The sequence below is a fragment of the Trachypithecus francoisi genome, unplaced genomic scaffold (assembly GCF_009764315.1).
Source record: "Trachypithecus francoisi isolate TF-2019V2 unplaced genomic scaffold, Tfra_2.0 Lachesis_group17, whole genome shotgun sequence".
NCBI classification, from domain to species: Eukaryota; Metazoa; Chordata; class Mammalia; order Primates; family Cercopithecidae; genus Trachypithecus; species Trachypithecus francoisi.
Window position 1 is genome coordinate 71,663,146 of NW_022681462.1, and position 20,312 is coordinate 71,683,457.

Sequence of the window (20,312 nt, forward strand, 5' to 3'; positions counted from 1 at the left end):
TGAGGCCCAGGGAAACCAAGAAGCTTCCTTAAAGTTAACCCAGCTAGTGAGTGGAGGACCCAATTTTCAAACTGCGGTTATTTAGTTCTAGTCTGTGTTCTTTCTTAACCATAAAGCCATACTGCAAGTGTTTATTCAAAGCAAAAATAAACATAAAAAACAACATGTGGCCATGGACCTAAAAATCACAGGATGCAACCAAATAGGACTCAACTGCAATATAACCTTTCTTGCCTTGGAAGGAGGGCAGGAAACCTTATGATATCTGAATTCCTACAGGAAATATTTGATATGAATATTTCTATGTGTAATTTTGTTGTATTTGTCCAAATCCATCTCCATCTTCCTGTGTGTACAAGTATTGACTAAATAATGCTCCGAATGGTTACTGACATGTAACTTGAGTTTCATTATTTTTTGTCAATGAATATTCTGGTAGAGAAGCATGTTGTAGGTTCCCCTTTCTTCTATCACCTACACTCAATAAACATCAAGCCACCAAACGCCAAATCCTCCCATATAAAGTCAAAGGGAGAGGCAGATTCTGTCAGAAGGAATCTCATGACCCAAGAATCCTTTCTCAGGGGCACATGGGTCAAGCCTAAAGCAGGCCACTACCAGTGACCGCCCACTGATTAAAGATGTCCTCTCCACTGCCTCTCAGCCTTTTGGCTAAGATCAGGTGCAAAGATGTTCTAAGTAGGAAAATGCTAAACAAGATGAGCAATGTTTTTCCTGTTCCCAAGTGTGGCAGGCCCAATGTAGTTTTAGCCAGGTCACCTCCCAACAGCCATGGGACCAGTTACTGAGTGACAGCAGGAAAACGATCACAGGTTCCAGGATCCTTTTCCTGAAATCCCTAAGTTTTAGAAATTCTGTAACACAGCTGAGTATGAGAGCTACATGCAATCTGCTATTACATCTCCAGAATCCTCTTTCTGATGGGCGGAATGATAGCTCCTAACCTAACTTTCTTTACTGCACTGTGGATTTTAAGCAAACCTTTTTGAGTGCCCTTCAGCAAGTCCTGAAGGTTAATAACCCTGCTTTGTAAAAGGCAGAAGCAGCTAAGTTAAACCCTCCCTCCTCCTCCTCCTCCTCCTCCTGCACAAATGTACACTCTCTGAGAACAAGAGAAACCCCACGTACCATTAACACATTCAAAGACATCACAGCACTTTCCAGGTGTCCCATCGCCACGAGAGACTATGCGGGGAGTGGATCCCACCTCACACACGGGGAAACCACATAAGCCAGAGAGACACTCGCATCTGAAACCAAAGAAAAGGGAAGGAAAACCCCATGAATAAACAACAACACAGAAGTCGGGAGACCACAAACAAAGTGGCAGTGGCTGTGGCAAAGTACCTGGTCTATATGACACTGCCTCCTTTATCTGGTGTCACTGGGAAATGGGAAGGCAGGAGGGGTTCTGACATAATTTGCTTTCAAATAACTAAGGTTTGTCTCCTTTATATACACCCCAATTTTTAACTTGAACCATTTTGACAGAAGTATTTCTAAAATGCATTACCTCATTTCTTACTTAACCAGACTGGTATTGAGTGTAACAAACATTTTCTGGCTGACTCAGGGACATCTTCATATGTATCTGTGATGCTCTTCTGTGAATCGATGCTTGCACAAGCTAATACAGAGTGAGTGTTCCCATGCTAAACGGCCCCATGGTGCTCCTTAGCTGCAAGTGATGTTTAGGTGTTTTTCACAGATTTTCTGACTCCTGGTTCAATGATTAAGTTATTAGCTTTTTAGTGTTTTCTTGTCAGTGTGATGTCTCAAGTCCACTCTCATCTTCAGCCATATTTAATTTATGATTGTACACAATAAAAGAAATGGACTGAAGACTGAGGAGCTCTTTATAAAGAGAGGGCCTAAGTTGTAGTAAGTGAACTTTATGACAGCTATCTTGGGAGCTGAAAGTCTTAATTTTTGGATCTTAAGCTACCACCTGAGCATTGATCTCTGCACGCATGAATGGGGTGTTCCATGAGCTGCAAGCTGGCTGTGCTGGCTCTCACCCCTAACTTCAATGCTGCTGCAAAAATTGCTAAACACAGAAGCCTGGGTAGGTGAAATAAGAGGAGACAAAATGTTGCATCTGCAACAGTGAAAGAGAGGCAGGACAAAAGAAACTCAGGACAGCTGGGTGTCAGCATGTGAATGTAAGATGAGGAAAGAGCCGCTAGATTTCTGCCCTGGGACTCTCCTGGGGAGAGACGTATGGGTCAGAGGGTGGAGAGGATGACGGCGGAAGTTCCCAGGTTGACAGGAGCAAAAGGAAGGCATCCTAAAAAAAGACATCCTGGCAGGAAGTATGTGGGTATTTATGTACGGTAGAGGTCAAGATCAGGGGAGGTAATGTTCCCAGCAGGGAAAACTATCAACACATTCATTAATTGTGCTTTTGTACCCCCTTCTTATTTAAGTAATTGGTTTGTTCACCCATTGTTCTTTGGATCTTTAATAAATTAAAATATGCTTATAGTCCACAAGTACCTCAATAATCAGGCCCAGAGATTTAATTACATTTGTAACTAACCATGGAACTAGAAAAGAAATGACTTTAGGTTAAGATTTGCATCAAAGACTATTAAAGTCACTGGAAAGGTGGCTTTAAACACACCACTATCACCCCAAAGCAGGCTCTTTGAGGATTCTTCCATGTGGGGTGACAGTTCTATTGGATTCCTGGGAGAAGAGGGTGTTAGGTCATTCAGGTTTTGCTGCAATGGTATTTCTACCAATGGTTTCAAGTAAAGGTTTGCCTATTTTGTGTGAGCAGAGCTTGGAGCTCTCAATTCACAGTCTATATTCCTGCAGGACAATCACTTCCTAGTGCTGAGTAAATGTGAGCTGGGCTTTTAGTGCCTGATAAGGTCATCCCATACTTTTTCATGCTTATATGCCTAGCCATTGCAATGGTAAGCACATAATCGTACTGCTGTGATATAACAGTAACATTATACTGTTTACATTTATTGTACTTGGCACTCTATACAACTTAAAACTCTCTAGAGTTTATAGATGAATGGAACTAGAGTACTAACAGGCCACACACTGATCCCAATGCATAGATGTGATTACAATGAAAGCAACCTTCAAGAATAGCTGATTAACTTTCTCTTACATATCTTCTATGATTCCACATTCTTGCCTACAGATGTGCTCCAGGGAATCATTCTAATCTAAACACCTGAGAGTGTACCGTCAACCAAACAATACCCGTTTAGATGTTGTCCTTCAACACTTGAACAACCTTTACTGAATGTGTGTGTGCACTTATGTGCTGGGTTCTCTGCTAGGCTGTTAGGAGTCACGCTACACTGAACACCTATGACTAAGTCTGCCATTAAGTCTTTTTTTTTTTCTGTTTATGTCTGACCTATTTTCCCAACATTTGTTTAAAAAATTTACAATTTAAAAAATACATTTAGGGAGTATAAGTGCAAGTTTCTTATAGCCATATATTGCATAGAGGTGAAGTGTGAGTTTTTAGTGTACCTGTCACCCAAAGAGTAAACATTATATGCATTGCGACTTCCTAACATTTAAATATTCCTATTATTTTTCTAGAGTCCCTTACAAGTTGTCTCCAGCAGGCTGTAAAAGAGCTGAAGCTGCACCCAACTACCTATTAACCCACCTAGGAAAGGAAAATGCTTTATGCTGAATCTTTACATCTAAACTGACTGCATAATAAAGATCCTGGTTTTGCTAGCTGGTGTGACACCAGCTCCTGTCTTCTTGTCTCCTTCCCTGCAAAGCCTTCTGATCTACCTGTTGCCATCTTTTGACTTTTCACAACTTCCCCTGAACCTGAAATTAGTATCTTAATCAAGAAAGAGCTTATGAAAGAACAACAAAAGGTAAAAATCTGGGCTGAGGTCGGATATCTATTGGGTAGCTATCTATTAGGTTAAAACTTTACTGAAACTGCCAGTTTTGCAGGTCGAAATGGTCAAACAGCATTTCTTTATGTTCAACATAATACAACTCACATCAGTTATCTTTTAACAGTTATGTTTACATTCACTCTGTCAGGTAACAAAAGGGGACCCCATCATGACCCATATTTGCCCAGGAGGTCTGTTACATCTACAAATGATATGAATCCCATGTAGTTTTAAAAAATTCTTCAGTAAGGTTATTCTAGATTCTCTGGTTAACACACACTGCAGGAGGTATTCTTCCCTGTCACCGATGGGAACAGGAGTTACACAGCTTAGTCAAGTGACCTGATTTTAAATAGGGTTTCCTGTTCTCTGTGTTTTCCACTAGAAGAGACTAGATTTTCCTCTACTGAGTCATGAAGAGGAAATGCTAAACTACAGAAGAACTGACGTATGCAACCTGTACTGTCCTCACCACGTTCTTTCTCTTCATTTTAATACTTTTTGTCCTCCCTAATCTTTCCCCTACCCTTTATCCCCATCTCTGGATAAGGAGCAAGCGAAGGAAAGGAGAACACAAAAGGGGCAGAGGAAACAGACTGCCATGAGAAACGCTGCAGTGAGCTCATTTCAACACTTACCCCTCATTTCTGAAGCCCTCTCCCCAGTTTCCAGTTCTAGTCCAATCTCCCCCTGCCCAAGTCTCCGTCTCTCCCAAATCATGCCACATCCATCCTAAGGCTCAGTTCCCGAACTTCTGCAGTCAAAATTTATCGTCCATTACTTCTCATTTTATGTATCACTTTCTCAGCCTAGCATTCAACACTCTGAAGTCCACATACCCCTTTTCCAATTCTGTTTCCCAGTATTTCCCTTCATTTTCCAGTGCTACGGTTATGCTCTTTTCTCCAAGTAAGTCCCCACTTTGCTGTCTCTGCACTGCCTGCCCTAATGGCCCCTGCACATTCCTCATCCAGCCCTTATGCTCAGTTGTTTTTCTAGGCCAACCTCAGATAATAGCTTCCTCTCTGAACCCCTGAACACCACAGTTTTCTTACGGCACCCTCTTTCTCTATTTTGTGGTAACTTGAGGACTCATCTTAACATAAGCTCTTTTAATACCTACCATGCTTAGTCATATAAATGTTTCTTACGTGGAAGTGAACTGGAGATCAACAAGGCAGGAATAACATTAACACAACAGAACAAAAACACAAAAGAAAGTGAGGAGAGCACTGAGACTTCTATACTGTGAACTCATAAAGGCCACCTCAGGCAGACCTATTTGCATGACACCTTGAGCAGAAGTGCTAAGGGTTTTAAAAAATGAAACAAAACAGCTTTATTGAGATATAATTCACTTACCATAACGTTCACCCTTTTAAAGTACACAATTCAGTGGTTTTATATTCAGAGGGTTGTACAACCATCACCAGTTCCTAATTTCAGAACATTTTCATCACCTCAAAAAGAAATCCTGTACTCACTGACAGTCACTCCCTTTCCCCCAATCCCCGGCCCTTAGCAACCACTAATTTATGTTCTGTCTCTACAGACTTGCCAATTCTGGACAGTTCATATAAATGGAATCATACAGTATGTGGGCTAAGGGCTTTTTAACTTCAAAGAAGATGCAACCTGTATTTGCAAGTAATCAGAAAAATAAACTCTCAATGTAATCCTCAGAGTTAATATAATGATCAATCGAGGTACCACATTAATAAATTTCTGCATAATGTAATCACAGGTGCAGCCAGGTGGGACTTGGTTAAGCTGTTTTTTTTTTTTTTCTCAAGTAGGAAATGGATTCAAGCTCAGTGGGCACCTGAGTTCCTGAATAAAATGAAACTCGGAAATCATGGAAACCTCTAGAGGGCACTCACCCCCTTAGGAGGTTCTGCTGGCTGAAGGGTGGTGAGTACATACTTACGCTTTCCCTTCATGTCCTGTGCTTCCTGGACTTCACAGAGAATCCCAGGCAGGCCAGAAGGTCAGAGTCCAAGCTCCTGGGCATAGCTTGCAAGGTGCTCCTAAATCTGCCTCTACCTGTTATTAGTTTCCACATTCTACTGGTTCCTGCACACACCCTACACTCCAGCAACAATGATGATCTGATGTCACTGAACCACCTGTCCCCATCCCTTATCACTCCAGCCACAGCTCATGTCCACCCAGCCTCAAATCTCTGCCTCTCCCTTGCCCCTGGTGAATTCCCCACAACCTTAAGACCACCCACTCTATAAGACCTTCTCTGGTCAAAAAACAAACAGGATTAAATTTCCCTCCTCTGACTTTCAACAGTACATAAGGGTACCTAACTCTTGAAGTGCATCGACCCATCATACTAAATCAAAATCAGACTGTTTCTCCTGTGAATTCCTCTAGTGCAGGGGGCATGTCTTACTTGTTTTATAAATAATAGTAAAAAAATGATAAAGGTACCCAACCGATAACCTGAAATAAACTTTTTCATGGATACAAGTCAGGGGTTAGAGCATATATTGTTTTATGTTTTTTATTTTTATACATTTTAGACTGCAAGCTTATAGGTATGGTGCTTTTCAAAATTAGTATGTGGAAGGAAGGACTATGGAATGTGTTTAAAATGCAGATTCCAGGGTACCCACTCAAACACTGTTTTTCTGCAAGTTTGGGGAACAGCTCCAGAATCTGCCCATATGATAATCTGCTCTCCAGGAGATTCTGCTGATGGGAATCTGCAATCCACTTTCCAAGAACTTTGTGCCTAGATGTGCACAGCCTGGGTGGTCACAGTTTAATTTGTACTTTCCAGTGGAAAAAAAAACAAACAAACCAAGTACAACTAGTTTTAGCATTATAATGAGAAGAATGATTACTAGTACTTGTTTTTGATCACTTACAAAGACTCCTTCCTGCCTGAATACCATTGCTTAAAAGTGAGAGATACTACCTACGAGGGAAGAACAGAAATATTACCAATTTATCCAGTACTGTCACCCAAAGAAAAATGTGCAACTACTAGCAAGCTACTTAAACTCTTGGGGACTGTTTTCTCATCCATAAAGTGAGATAGCTGGATCATAATAAACTTTTCTCTAAATATAAAATCCTTTGATTCTATCATTGCCATTCCCATTCCCATCACTGCTGCAATCTGACCTCAGCTCATTCTCTTCTCACTCACCTGTACCCTGTCCTTCGGGAACATCAGTCACCTCGCATCCCTTACTCACCTGATCCTCCTCCTCTCCAAGCACCTCAACCTTCAGGCCCAGCTCAAGATAGGGTTTTTGCACTGGTGATGTTTTGGTTTTCGTGGGGCCATAATAATTATGTAGCTTTTTTCCCCCCTACTAAAGAACTCTAAGCAAGGCCGGAAAAGACACAACATGCTAGATGCTGTTGTCTCCCTACCACTAGGCATGTTTCAGACACTACATAACTAAGTGGAAGGGTCAACAGTTTGTTTTACTACAATGCCCACAGAAACCTTAAAGAAGGGTAACCTATAGGAGATTTCTGGAGGAGGCCATATAGGTAGGAGTCCTGTTTGTCCCTCCCACAGCCCTTTCAGCAAAGAACAGGAGTGCCCCTCAACCTCTGCCTCGCCCGGTCCCCCCAGAGGTATCCTCCTGGTGCAGGTGCTGATGTTATCCTAACATTCCCCACAGTAAGCTCCTTCTGCAGAGGAGGCAGCTTGGAAGCAGCAAGTCATCACACTTCTCACCTTCCCCAGCAGACCCTGATCTTCCTCCGCCCATATCCTAGAGGAAAACAAGTCAGTGAGGTATTCTGGAAAAGATTTCTTCCAATACTGGATGTACTACACACCGGAACTGAGTGCTTGAGGCCTTCAAAAGTGGAGGCATCACTGACTATAAATTAAAAACTACTATTTACAGGTGGGTGGGAGGTCTCCCTTTAGTCAGGAAACAAGGATAAATGAGGAATGAAAAGGGCAAAGCACTTGTGTTACTAGGATTCTACACAGTGTATTAATGATATAGCTTGTTGCGAATGGAAATTATAATGACACATAAAACACAGTACTATTCTATAAAAAGCAGCTTCAACTTTAATTAAATTCGATGTACCATCTTTCTACTGATTAAATTTCTTACCTCTTTCCAAGAATATGTGTGTGTGTGTGTGTGTGTGTGTGTGTTTTAAAGGCTGCAAACAAAATATCCAAAAAGAAACAGGTTTCCTATCTGAGGGTCCAACTCTTCTTATGGAAAACAGCACTCCTCTCTAAGAAAGTTCCTTAGGCTCACAGTTTTCCTCATGCTTCACCGTAAGAGATTTACTACTCTCTGTGTATGAATAACTAACTAACCTTCCTTCCCCCTTTCTCCCCATCTCAAGTTTATTCCTGCGTGATTTCCTGGCATTTCCACTCCCCCAGCACTGACACATGTGCTGTAGCCACAGCAAGTGCAGCCCTGCTCTGGGGATCATACTCTCCCCCGCAGCAATCCCTCCCCTGTGTACAGTGAGCTGTCACCTGTCAACCAGAAACTGCACCTTCTTCACCACTTTCCCTTTGGAGACCACCAGAAAATCACTCTGCCTTTTGTTGTGGTGGTTGTTGTTTTACGCTTTGTTTTTCTTTTGGGGGGAGGAATCAAAGGTCATGCTCCCATGTAGGGAAGGTATAAGTTAAGTTAAAGACAATTAGGTTTGGGTTCAGTGTACACTGTTCGGGTGATGGGTGCCCCCAAATCTCACAAATCACCGCTAAATGACTCACTCATGTAACCAAATACCACCTGTTTCCCAAAAACCTATGGAAATAAAAAATTATAAAATAAATAAGAAATAAAATATTCCTTTGCCTTCCTACTATTGGTAATAATAATAAAGCAGTCATTAAGCTCTTCTCTTCCTAGCTTCCTCCTCAAGGCTGGCATGTGGCTCAGGAAGCTTATCTTAAGGTGCTAAGTTGAAAGAAAAGTGGTATAAGTTGCAGGAAAATAGAAGTTGCAAGTCTACGTGGTTCCTGTAAGAATTAATCAATTATCTTCTAGGACTCTGCCCCACAGAAAGTAGGTGTGGTGGGGAGAAAATAATGGCACCTTTCACAAATTACTACCTTGATGTGACTGGCTAAAAAAAAAAATCGGGGTTAGTTTTGAAGAGACTCAAACTAATCGGGTGGCGGGGCGGGGACGACACAGCAGAAACACAGCTGAAAATAATCGCAGGGCCCGTGCCCTTGTTGAAATGTTAGAGCTGGGATCTGGCAGAAATCCTGGGCCACTCAGTCCAGCTCAACAATCCGGTATCGCGTATCAAGAGCTGGCCAAGTCCCAGGAATGGAAGACTCTCTGCCTTCACTTCCGTAGGTCTAGGGGAAGACAATGGCATCTGCTTTCATGGCTGGTAGGATGGCTTTAGAGAGTAAGACGGGATGGGAGTGAGAGCTGCATGAAGGACTAGTTAGGAAAAGTAGGAAGGGAAACTGGCACATCACACTGTGGAAAGGAGAACTGGGCTGGGACGAGGAGAATAAGTTTTAGTATAGCAACATAAATTATTCCCACTTCAGAGCAGAATTGCCAACTGCCTCAGAAAATAGATGCTTTGAAACAATGAATCAGCTTGTTATGAACATGTAATGATTTTGTAGCTATCTACTGAGTGTGTACATGCAGCAGGCACTAAGCTGGACTGGGGGCTAGGGATACACAGGGTTCTGGCCTTAAGTTTAGGGAATTTAGTTTAGGGAAGCTTTGTATATATAACCACAAATGAGAACACAATGGGATGTTGACTTATTCAATCTCCTCCCCAGAGCACACAAAGAATAAACACCAACGATGTCTGGACTAACCTTCTACTTGAAAATCTGACCAAAGCCTCCACTGCCTGGCTGCTAACACTCCTTCAGGCCGCCAGAGACATCTGGGGCCTGAGCTGGCGCTGAAACAGATGACTCTAAGCATGTGTCCACTTGGATTCCTTTGGGCAGTCAATTCCCAGCCTCTCATCCTTGTCATCAGTGCAAAGTGAAAGACTGTATTGTCTCTCATCCTCCAAGGAACACACATCCCCAGAGAGCACTGCTCTGGGACTCTTCCTTCTGTGCCAACCTCCCTTCCAACTGACTCCCCTGCTTCCTCCAAACTTTCCTCTGCAAACAAACCCCCCCTTCCTCTGAACATACCACACAATGCACCACTCGAATTTGTTTCTAACATTTACCTGGCTCTCCCCTAAAGATTCTATTTCCTTATAGCCTTCTCCAGTGAGACTGAGAATCCCCACCTCCTACTCACTTATTCACCTGGGATGGAAGGGAGGTCAAAGTTCTCTAAGTTGACCACTGGCTACTTCCACGTGGTTGCTTTCCTCTCTCATGCTTCCCTTCCTGTGACTCTGTCTCCTATCCAACGCTTTAGGGGGCAGAGGTTTGGGGAATGCACTTTGACAATAAACCAGTCTTAGGTTCAAGTTCTGGCCACTTAGGAACTACGTGACCTTGGGTAAGTTGAGCAATCTCTCTAAGCCTCAATTGTAGCCTACATACAGTGGGGATGATTAAAGCACCCACATGTCATATGACTGCTATGTGGATTAAATGAACTGATGAAAAGCATCCAGGATAGTGCCTGGAACACAGAAGCACACAACACCTGTTAGCTGTTTTATATGATTATAATTTGAGAGGCTTGAGAGTCTATGTGGACAAAGTATTTTCAACACTCTGGCCTCACTTGATCTTTTGGAATCCAGAGACCCTTGCTGCCCCCTCTACTTCGGTGACTCAGTCCTGCGGCCACAGCTCTCTGAACTCTCTGAAGTCACGCATACTATCTGCTGATCACAATGGTCCATTCTTCCAGTTCTCCCTGGCTCTCGCTCTACCACACTGACACTTCAAAGTCACTGAGGCATCTACTCCCCAGATCGTTTCCTTTTCTCTGCAGCCTGAACCTCCTCCTGACTGCACCTCTTTAACAATGGAGCCCAAAACCCATGGTGTTTCACTTGAACCACCATCTTCCTCACGCCTTTACCTTTCCTGCCTCTTTATCCTCCTTCTCTATCTGTCTCCTCAACCCCAAACTCAATGTATTTAATCCCAGAGATGGCAACCCTGAATGTCTACAGGAGTCAGGCAGGAATTCTAGAAGAGTAGAGGGGAGATGTAGACACTTCAAGAAGGTCTGTGACCTCTAACGGGGCATCACTACTCATTCCATGCTTAAGGGTAAACTCAATGAGGGCATACCTTCCATGTACTCAAGAGAAGTCAGATTTTTATGTGAAGTATGCCAGTTTTTAAATATCAGTGACTAATTTAAAAATAGAAAAAAAGGGGCACATTAAAGAAAACATGTCTTGGGGTAAAATTCAGCCCCAAGAACTACCAATTGCAAACTGTGATTCAACCCTTTGACTTCCTCTGTGCTGATACTGAAGCTGTTGAGAGCAGCTAGAGAAAAGTCAGAGCTACTCTGCATCTTCTACACTGAAGCCCCCATCACGCCTCGCAGAGCCCGGTTCATTCCCGACGATCACTTCTTCCATGATGCCTTCTCTGACTAGAGGCACAAAGATAAACAGCTGGTGCTGTGTGTGTGTGTGGTGGTGGTGGTGGTGGTGGTGAGGGGTGTGAGTGGCAGTTTGTGAAATGACCATCAAATGTGGGGGAGTGGGCACAGAGGGAAGGCATTCCAGGTAAAGGAAAGAACACACTAAATTTATAAAGGCAAGAAAGAGTACAGTGTGTTTAGTTTAAACTAATAGGTGAGCCCACCAGAAGTACATTATGTACTGAGAGGAGGACTGGGGTTATTATGGGGGTACTGGCAGGAGTCATGGCCAGAGAGGGAGGTCAGGGCTGAGTAATAAGGGGCCTTGCATACCATACTAAGAAGCATCTTTACTTGTAAGCAACAGGAAAGTACATCTTAAACAAGTAATGTAGTCTTGCAATGGAGCCTTACAACGGAGTGGTTATCTCAAGAAAACTCAATATTGTCATGAATTCCCTTTTTCTTGAATCATAAAGGTAGGTGGGATTAGTGTTAATGTTTTAAGCTGCAAGACACATTACAAGTCAAAAAATCAACAACAACCGCCTAGAACACCCTTCTGTCTTTCTCCATCTGGTGAACTCTGACTCATTCATAAAGACTCAGTTCAAAAGTCAAATATGACCATTCTCCAAATAGGAATTAGTATGTCTTTGCTCTGCGAACTTTGTGTTTTTTGCACACTTCTACTTCCAAAGCATACAACGCTTTAAACTACAATGACTTATACATGCTTGCCTTCCTTTAGAATACATGCTCTTAGATATCAGTGACTATATTTTATTCCTGCTGAGCAGCCCAATGCCTGGCACTCAAACGCTCAAAGTATTTGCTCCCTGAACAATCCAAGAACAGTATGGGGTTTTGATGCTAGGACTTTTGCTGCAGACTAAATGTCTATATAATTTAGTTAAAAGCATTCATTATTTACCCGTGCTGGGTACTGATGAGAATGAAATATATAGGGTGGGTCCTTGCCCTCAAAGAATCCACATCTAAAGTCTTAGGAATTACCGTTAAAACTCTTCATGATCTAGCTATGGAAATCAAAGTCCCTGATCATATTATCATAAGAGCCATGACATGTAACTTCCTTTCTTTTCAATCAAAAGCAAAGTCAGGAAAGAATAATTTACAAAGCACTTGTCTATATAATACATTCACAACAGACTGACCAAGGCCAAGAGAAACCAGCTGTCTCTACCTCCTGGGTTCTAATTAGCAATTAAATGTCTACCAAATATAACTCTGAATTCTCTGCAAACTGTGGCAACTACACAATGATGAGGAAGCCAATAATCCATAACCAATGTAAAGGTGTGAATGAAGAGTAAAATATATTCCGCGATTTGGGTTGCTTTTGGTATTTTCATTAGAGGTAGGGCTTTAACATTTTAGACTTGCTTATTAGCTATGTAAGTAATTTCACAAAGCATTTTTGCAGAGCTGTTCTGTTTGCATGTGCCATGATGATGACATAGCAAAGGAGGGTAGGGAGAGACCTCTGAGTTTCAATATTATCATGCTGTGGATTCTGCTTTCAACATTGCTGAAAGGCTTATGGAATTCAGTTAAGTTACTTTCTCTCAGTCCGACTCAGAGGGCCACATACACAGTGTCTGGTGATATCCATGACCACTCAGATTAAACTGGAAGCCACTGGAAGCCTTGCTTGTTTTCAGGACTAACACAAATATAAAATAAGGCTAGACACTAGGTCAAATCCATGGTGAGATACAAAAAGCATAAGGCCCTAGTAGAGGAAACACAGCACTCATGCATCTGAAGTGAATTATTGACAAATCAAACACTCTACTAGGGAGATAGTTCATCTACAGTGGGCAAGGGCTTTACTTCTAGGAAAGCATATTTTCTTCAATCTGGGGATAGGTCCAATAATAACATGGAATTCCTACAATTATTTTGTTTTAAAAACATCAGAGTTTAATATAGACTCTGACTTTTTTAGTCATGAGTTGACTCGCTCTTTTGGGCCAAAAATTACTGTGACAGAGGGCAACAGAATAGATGTTCTTTTCTTAGTTGAGAAAGATGAGCTTCAAATACATTTCCAAATATTTTTCTGCATGTGTTTAAAAACAGAGAGAATGCTACCACAATAGCATGTCAAGAGTCACGAATGTTTTAAATCTGTGCTATGCTAATGCATATTTTCCTTATTATATAACTTAATTTTATTTACTCCCAAAAAGCAGCTGGAGAAATTATTCAAATTAAAGGAAACAACAACAAAAATGAACTGAATTATGGAAATTTGTCTACTAACAGACCAATCTTAAAAGAAAAAAAAACAAAAAACCCGAACTGTTAAGTGCCACCTTCTCTGAGACACTTAGAACAGATGGACATGATAATCAATTACAAGACTCTTAATTTGATAAAGTCCTTTTGAAAATGCATACGCAGGGATAGTTAAAACTGGTTAGCTTGAGTAGGCATAATACAAGCAACTTAATTGCCTAGCACAATGGTAAAAGCACATGAATCTACAGTAAATATTATTTGGTGGCCTAAAAACTTAACACTGTCTCCAAGAAGAAAAAAAGAAGTGCTTTCTGAGCTCTGAACATGACCCTGACAGTTCCAAGTCACCCTCAGGAAGTTTCTGGCTTTGACACGTTTGTCGGGTTGGGTTGATGTGCCCTGTGTTGACAGCCCCTGACCCTTGTGTGATCCTCCCACCTTCCAACACCCTCCTAAAGACTTCAAATCACAGAGTTATAGGCTGGAGCTCTGGAGATAAGAGTTGACAAACTCTGGAAGGCTCTACTACAGAAGGATAAGCACTTGAACACACAGGGCACTAAAGGACTCTTGATGCTGCTGCTCGTTCCATTTCTCAGAAGTAGACAGTTGTTCTAGAGCAGAGGAATAAGAAAATCCCTCCTGCCCTACTGAGTTTTTAGGAGGGAAGGGAGGGATAAGAAAAAACTGTTATCTGTTGTTCCATATGTATATGTGCTTTTTGAGGTCCTTGATTTCTCAGTTTGGATTTAAAGCTGGCATATTATTGTATGGTTTTTCTTAAATCTGGTTTTCATTGTTTGGTAGAAAGACTGTCTATTAATTGATTCTTTCCTTGAAGGCAGATGACTGTGTGTGCATGTTGTGTGTTTCCTTCTTATTACCTTCCAAAACTCGGGAGCCTTTTTGAAACTGGCATTGGTCGTATCTGCAAGACGTTAAGATCCTTAAGCATGTGCCACATTTTATTCACCACTATATCCCACACCAAGCCCAGTGTTCTGCCTTCCATGAGGTCCTCGATGAGTATTTAATTATTAAATTGTTTTAACTGATTGGAGCATTTTTAAATCTGTACCTTGTTTTCACTCACTGTAGCTATGTGGTTAGATTAATTTTGATTTAACTCAAGTGCTTCTGAAGGGAAGGGATAACCTGCCAAAGATTCCATTCGGCTGGCCTCATCCGGTATGAGTCAATTTCAGGCTGTGAATTCTGGAACCCCAGAAAACTTTTCCTAAATATCTCTCTCTATTCACAAGAAACAGTGTGCTAGCAATCTTCTAAGATTCTATTATCATAATGCAAGACAGCACCAACAAAACGAATTTTCTTGAGAGCACAATTTCAAATCGAAGCAGCTCAGTACAAATATTTAAATGTTATAGTGAAAGCAAAGGACATTGATGACCTTCACTCTGGTCATGGGCTGTATATTTGACATATTTTTCAGACACAATGGGACTATCATCCTTCCTTTTATCTTATTTCCTTTCCTGGAGTTACAGAGTCTGGAACTGTGGTGATAGGACAGGATATGAGTGGGAAACTGCCTTCTACGGTTAATGTTTTATGGAAGAGAAATAAAACTGAGGTTCAAACAGGGAAAAAAGTCACTTTGAGTATATCTTTTTTCATTTTAAGAGACATAGAAAGAAATGGTTCAATCAAAAAGTTAGGAAAAGAGAATCTAAAACTTGTCCAAGAATATAATTCTGTGTGTGTATGCACAATTAAGTGTAAAATACAGAAAAGAGCAATATGAATATGGAGAAGCTGAAGACAGAGAAGACACACACAGAGTTAGACCTCAGGGAAAGTGATGTGGCAACAGAAGGGGAGAAACAAGTGCAAATATGGGTCCAAGGGCCAGCAAGTAGCCATGCATGGGCTGATGCAGTTTCACACAGGTGAGTCTGTGGGGGTACCATACACACATAGCCCTCCCCAGCACATTTACCAAGGCAGGTTGACAGGCAGAGATATCAACATTCTATTAGAAAGCAGTTTAACAGTAAATCCTTATCTTGTGGAGTCAGCCTTTGGCCAGATATCCTCTGCTTCTGCTATGTAGGGACTATCTATTTATAGATGTAAAGAAAAAAAAAAGGTAACTAGCAATAGTCAACTAACCATTGACCAAATAGGCAATCTATTTTACTGAATTATTACTCAGCTTTCACAATCCAAGCAGTTCTGATTACCCTGGCTTAAATCATTACTCTAGTAGTTTATTTCATTTTGCTGTTTCTAACTTTTATTTTTTATTTTAAGAAAGCTAAAAAAAAACATAATTCTTTTATAACTTTCTTTGGACTTTCTCCCTTTCTTATCCCTAGCCGAGACATGTATCTCTCCCATTATTTTCTGAGCTCTGAAATTTCCAAAAATTTTTCTTTCCTTTTGTTTCCCAAGAGTCTCCTGTCGCTAGTGGCTTGGGTTCCTTCCCCTCTAAAGGTTTTTAGAAAGCGAAAGAATTTAGAGGTAGGAGTTACTTTTGAGACAATCAAATCGCTCCTCCCCTTTCTCCGATTGGAAAACAGATCCAGGTAATGTGAAAGACTCACCCAAACTCATGCAGAAGTGGGTCTGGATTCTAGCTTTGAACACATGGTTCGTGCCCTTTCTGAACAGCAGCACCAGGTCATGTGCAGAGGACTACTCTTTAGCTACAGAATGGTTTACTCACAGGTATGCGTCTGCTTACAGACAATAACAAAGTGCACGACACAGAATGTTAGGGCTCCTGAGAGGCAGGGCAGGAGAGGGCCTGGTGGTGACTGAGCCCAGGGCCACAGGGGACAGTGCAGCTCAGTGGTATGTGCCACACAGACCAGCTCTGCTGATGCTCACCGGGTAGGACTCTTTCAGCTCCACAATGCTCCCTCTATGAAACAGAAGAGCGATACAGCCTGCCTCCCGTGTTGAGCTCTGTGATTCTGGCTTGTCAATATTTCCAGTGAAACTGTACTTAGAATTTCACGTGTCCAACATATTCTACTACATTTTTTGGTGAAAACAGAAGTCACATATTAGTCAACATATTAGCTAACAGATAATCTAACATTTTTAATTACCTTGAAGCTAAGGAAAAAAAAAACAGTCAAAAATACTTCTAAAGATTGATTTAAAAATAAAATAGGATTTTTGGTCTAGTGTCTCAGAACGCAAGAGATACACATGCTCCAGATATAGGTTCTGGAAGAGAATCAGGCCCTTTGGTCAGAGGGAGGCAGGAGCCAGGAGGGAGCTTGGGAATCTGGCTTTCTGAAATGCACACAACCCAGAAGAAACTCTATTTTTAGCTTTTGAACATTATAAACAATGACTTAATTTATTTCTACCTTAAAATAGCTGGATTGGACTTTTCTCAATAACTTTTAAGACGGGCATATTTATAAAACAAATTGATAACAGAACTTTTAGAACAAAAAGTTTGGGACAAATTTCATAAAAAGAAATTGAAAATAGGTGACTGTCAATAATATGGTAAGTTCATTCATCTTAATAAAAAGATATGAAGTTACTTATCAAAAGGTGTAGGATATTTAAAAAACTCGTGACTTATAGTGAAAGTGAGAAAGGTAGAGGTATTACTGTCTAGATTTTTGAACTAGTTAATGTCTACCACATAAGCCTGTATCTGAAACACTGGTGAAAAATTACGGAGGCAAAATGAAGAGTCTGTAAAATTAGGTCCAAACATTGGAAAAAGCAAGGAGTGGGAAGTGCAGAGAAAACACTGTGGTCTTAGAACTCTCTGTCTTCTTGAGAAATAGACCAGTTGGGCTGAGGTCTGGGCTGGCGGACACCAGGAGAACATGGACTCTCAGATGTATAGCCCAGGCTGGATCTATCCTCCAAATGCATCTGCCTCTGGTGAATCCATTTCTCTCAGATAAGCTCAACCATTATAGAGGAGAATCTCCCTCTATTCAACATCTTTGCAAGTTTTGTTGTGTTTTAAAAATGGAGATGGTTTTATCAAGCAGATTTTCTGGTATCCCAAAGTAGCATTCCCTTTTGTATGATGGGAGAAAACCTAGTTTAACCTAGGTGGTCACAGCACTCTTCAAGAAGCAGAAGGTTAAAAATAATGGTTGGCTAAATGGTACTTAAAGCTGAGGTGGTGGCTCAGAGGCTCTTAAATCACGTGTCCACTCCTGGGTGGACTGCCAAATGGCAAGTGAAGAAAGAAGCAGAAAAAGAGCTGCTGAGGGGACAGGGGGCTTAACTATAATGCTGCCCGAATTTCACCTGAAGACCCAGAGCTCCAAGGCCAGAAGGGCATGAGTGTTTGGAAAAGGTTCACGTATCTGCAACACGCCACCAAATTCCTGCAATCAGAAAATGAAATCTAAAGGGCATCTATCTTGGTTAAATGTAGATTAGGGTGGATTAAAAATGGCCACAAGTTCTTTGTGGCTTATCTCATCAAGAAGTGGAACCTACTTTCCCACCCTTTGAATGAGGGCTTGTTCTGGGACTTCCTTTAACCAACAGAACATGGCAGAAGTGTTGTGTAATTTCCAACTCTTGGTCTCCAAAGGCTTTGCAACTTCCTTTCCTGCTTCTGACATCACGTAGGGAGAGGGGTCTTTCCAGCCATCCCAGCTGAGTTTCCAAACCATGGGAGGGACATTCAGTTTCAGTCAACCTGCCAGCTGGCTACAGAAGAACTGCTCAGTCAACGCACAGAATCAGGGCAAAGAATAAATCTTTGTCATTTTCAGCTACTTCTTTTGGGGTGACTACTACACAGCAATGAATAACTGAAACACGTATGTGGTAGGCAGATAGAAATGTGCTGGTGAGATATAAATTCATATTCCCCGATATATTTCTTGGACTTAAAAACAACAAAACATTGTTATCAAAAAAGCTCCAGTGCAAAGAGCACAGGGTTTTCAATAAAAAAACCTGGATGGAAGCCTTGAACCTGCTCTGTCTCTTGTACCAAAGAAAATTTGTGATTTTCTGCAAGTCTCTTATTATCTCAATCTCCATTCTCATACCTATAAATTCCTCATAGAATTAAAGTGACAGTAAGATAAGAATAGTGAAAACGCTTTATAAACAGCAAGGCATATTACACATTTAAGCTGTAACTGGTATTGTTATCTATATGTCACTTAAAGACTATCTTGGTTTTTTCTTCCCTGCAAATAAATAATTTGCATTAAATGTATCTGACTTGTAAGTTTCTGTTGTAAATTCTCTTATGCGTGGCAGCATCTGTACATGCACACACGTGCAGACACTCACAAAGGGACGTTCAAGGACCACAAGGTGTCCTAAACCCCACAGATAGTCCCATTTTCCCTTTATGTCATTGTGTGGTGTTTAGGCCCACCCTCTCCTGAAATGTAGAATGCACTGCCATATAACTCATATCATGTCTTCGTGCCAACAGAAGAAAAAAGGATAAAAAGAAATGGCGGGATGCCTGGAAATCTAAGCCAAGTTAAGGGAAGGAAGAATTAAATAATGGTTGAAAATTAATTATATCACACACAAGAATGACGTTTAAACAGGATGAAGTTCAAGAGAAAAGACACAAAAGAGGTGAAAATAAAAGACGGACTGTTAAACAAGACAGAAAGGCAGCAAGGAAATAAGGAAGAGCCTATACTCACAAAGACCAGAGGTAGAAGGGAAAACCAGTATTTGTCAGGGATAGAAGTGGAAAGTGATACCCATGCACGGTAAGAACATCTGGAGAGTAGTGTCTGTCACTTGTAAGAACTCAACTCATGTTTAATGAATGGATGAATGAATCAACTGAAAACATACAGTTCAAGAGAAAACTAACAAATCAAGCTCACGCAGAAATGGGGCAGTTAGGGGTCCGAATGGGTGAAATAGTCTCACAGGGAAGGGCAACTCCATTTGGATGGGAATGAAGGAGGGAGGAATGTATTCTTCAAGACAGGGGAGAAAAGCCCACAAACGCACTTTCTAGCCCGTGAAAGTACAATAAATTCTTACAAAAAGGGAGTTGTTACTTTCACTGAAGGTAATTCTTTACAGCTAAAGTTTCAGATATTTTACCTTATTATGTCCTAAAATGTAAAGGGCTTTCTCCTCTGATTTCTCCACATAATCAGCTTTGCTCTCAAATGGCTCTAACTTCTTAACAATGCTCTTATAAGTATGCTGGTAAAAGTCAAATCATCATATGATCTTATATGTTCTATAATGTTCTTCTTTATGCCTAAACATCGTGCTCTTAAAGAGCGGACATTTAACATGGCTCACACACAAGAATAAAGTTATGTAGTTTTTCTCTGAAAATACTACCACTATTACTACATGTTAGGCTTTTTTTTTTCATTTTCATGTGATTATTTGGGTTGTTATTCTCTAATCGATACACAACCTATTACCCCATCACCCTCCGCAGGAATCCACTGAATATGCTAAACTAGGCTGAATGGGTCTAAGCCACAGCTTGAGTATATTCTGCATTTACCAACTCATTCAGCACTAATGCATACAGAAGAAAAGAAAAGATGACACAATTCCTGACCTTTAGGAACATCGTATAGCTGATGAGACAAGACTTCACGCATGCGACAATTCAATAACAATGTATGAAAGTCGATAATTAATT

At 41.1% G+C, this 20,312-nt stretch overlaps 1 protein-coding gene across 4 annotated transcripts in view; it reads right to left on the reverse strand.

The window, feature by feature from the left end:
- CRIM1 (cysteine rich transmembrane BMP regulator 1) overlaps nucleotides 1–20,312 on the reverse strand; it is a 197,108-nt gene that overhangs the window by 85,248 nt on the left and 91,548 nt on the right. For all 4 annotated transcript variants that reach the window (XM_033176052.1, XM_033176053.1, XM_033176055.1 and 1 more), the window contains one exon: nucleotides 1,150–1,271. In XM_033176052.1, the coding sequence (XP_033031943.1) occupies nucleotides 1,150–1,271 (122 nt within the window). The remainder of the gene's footprint in view (nucleotides 1–1,149; nucleotides 1,272–20,312) is intronic.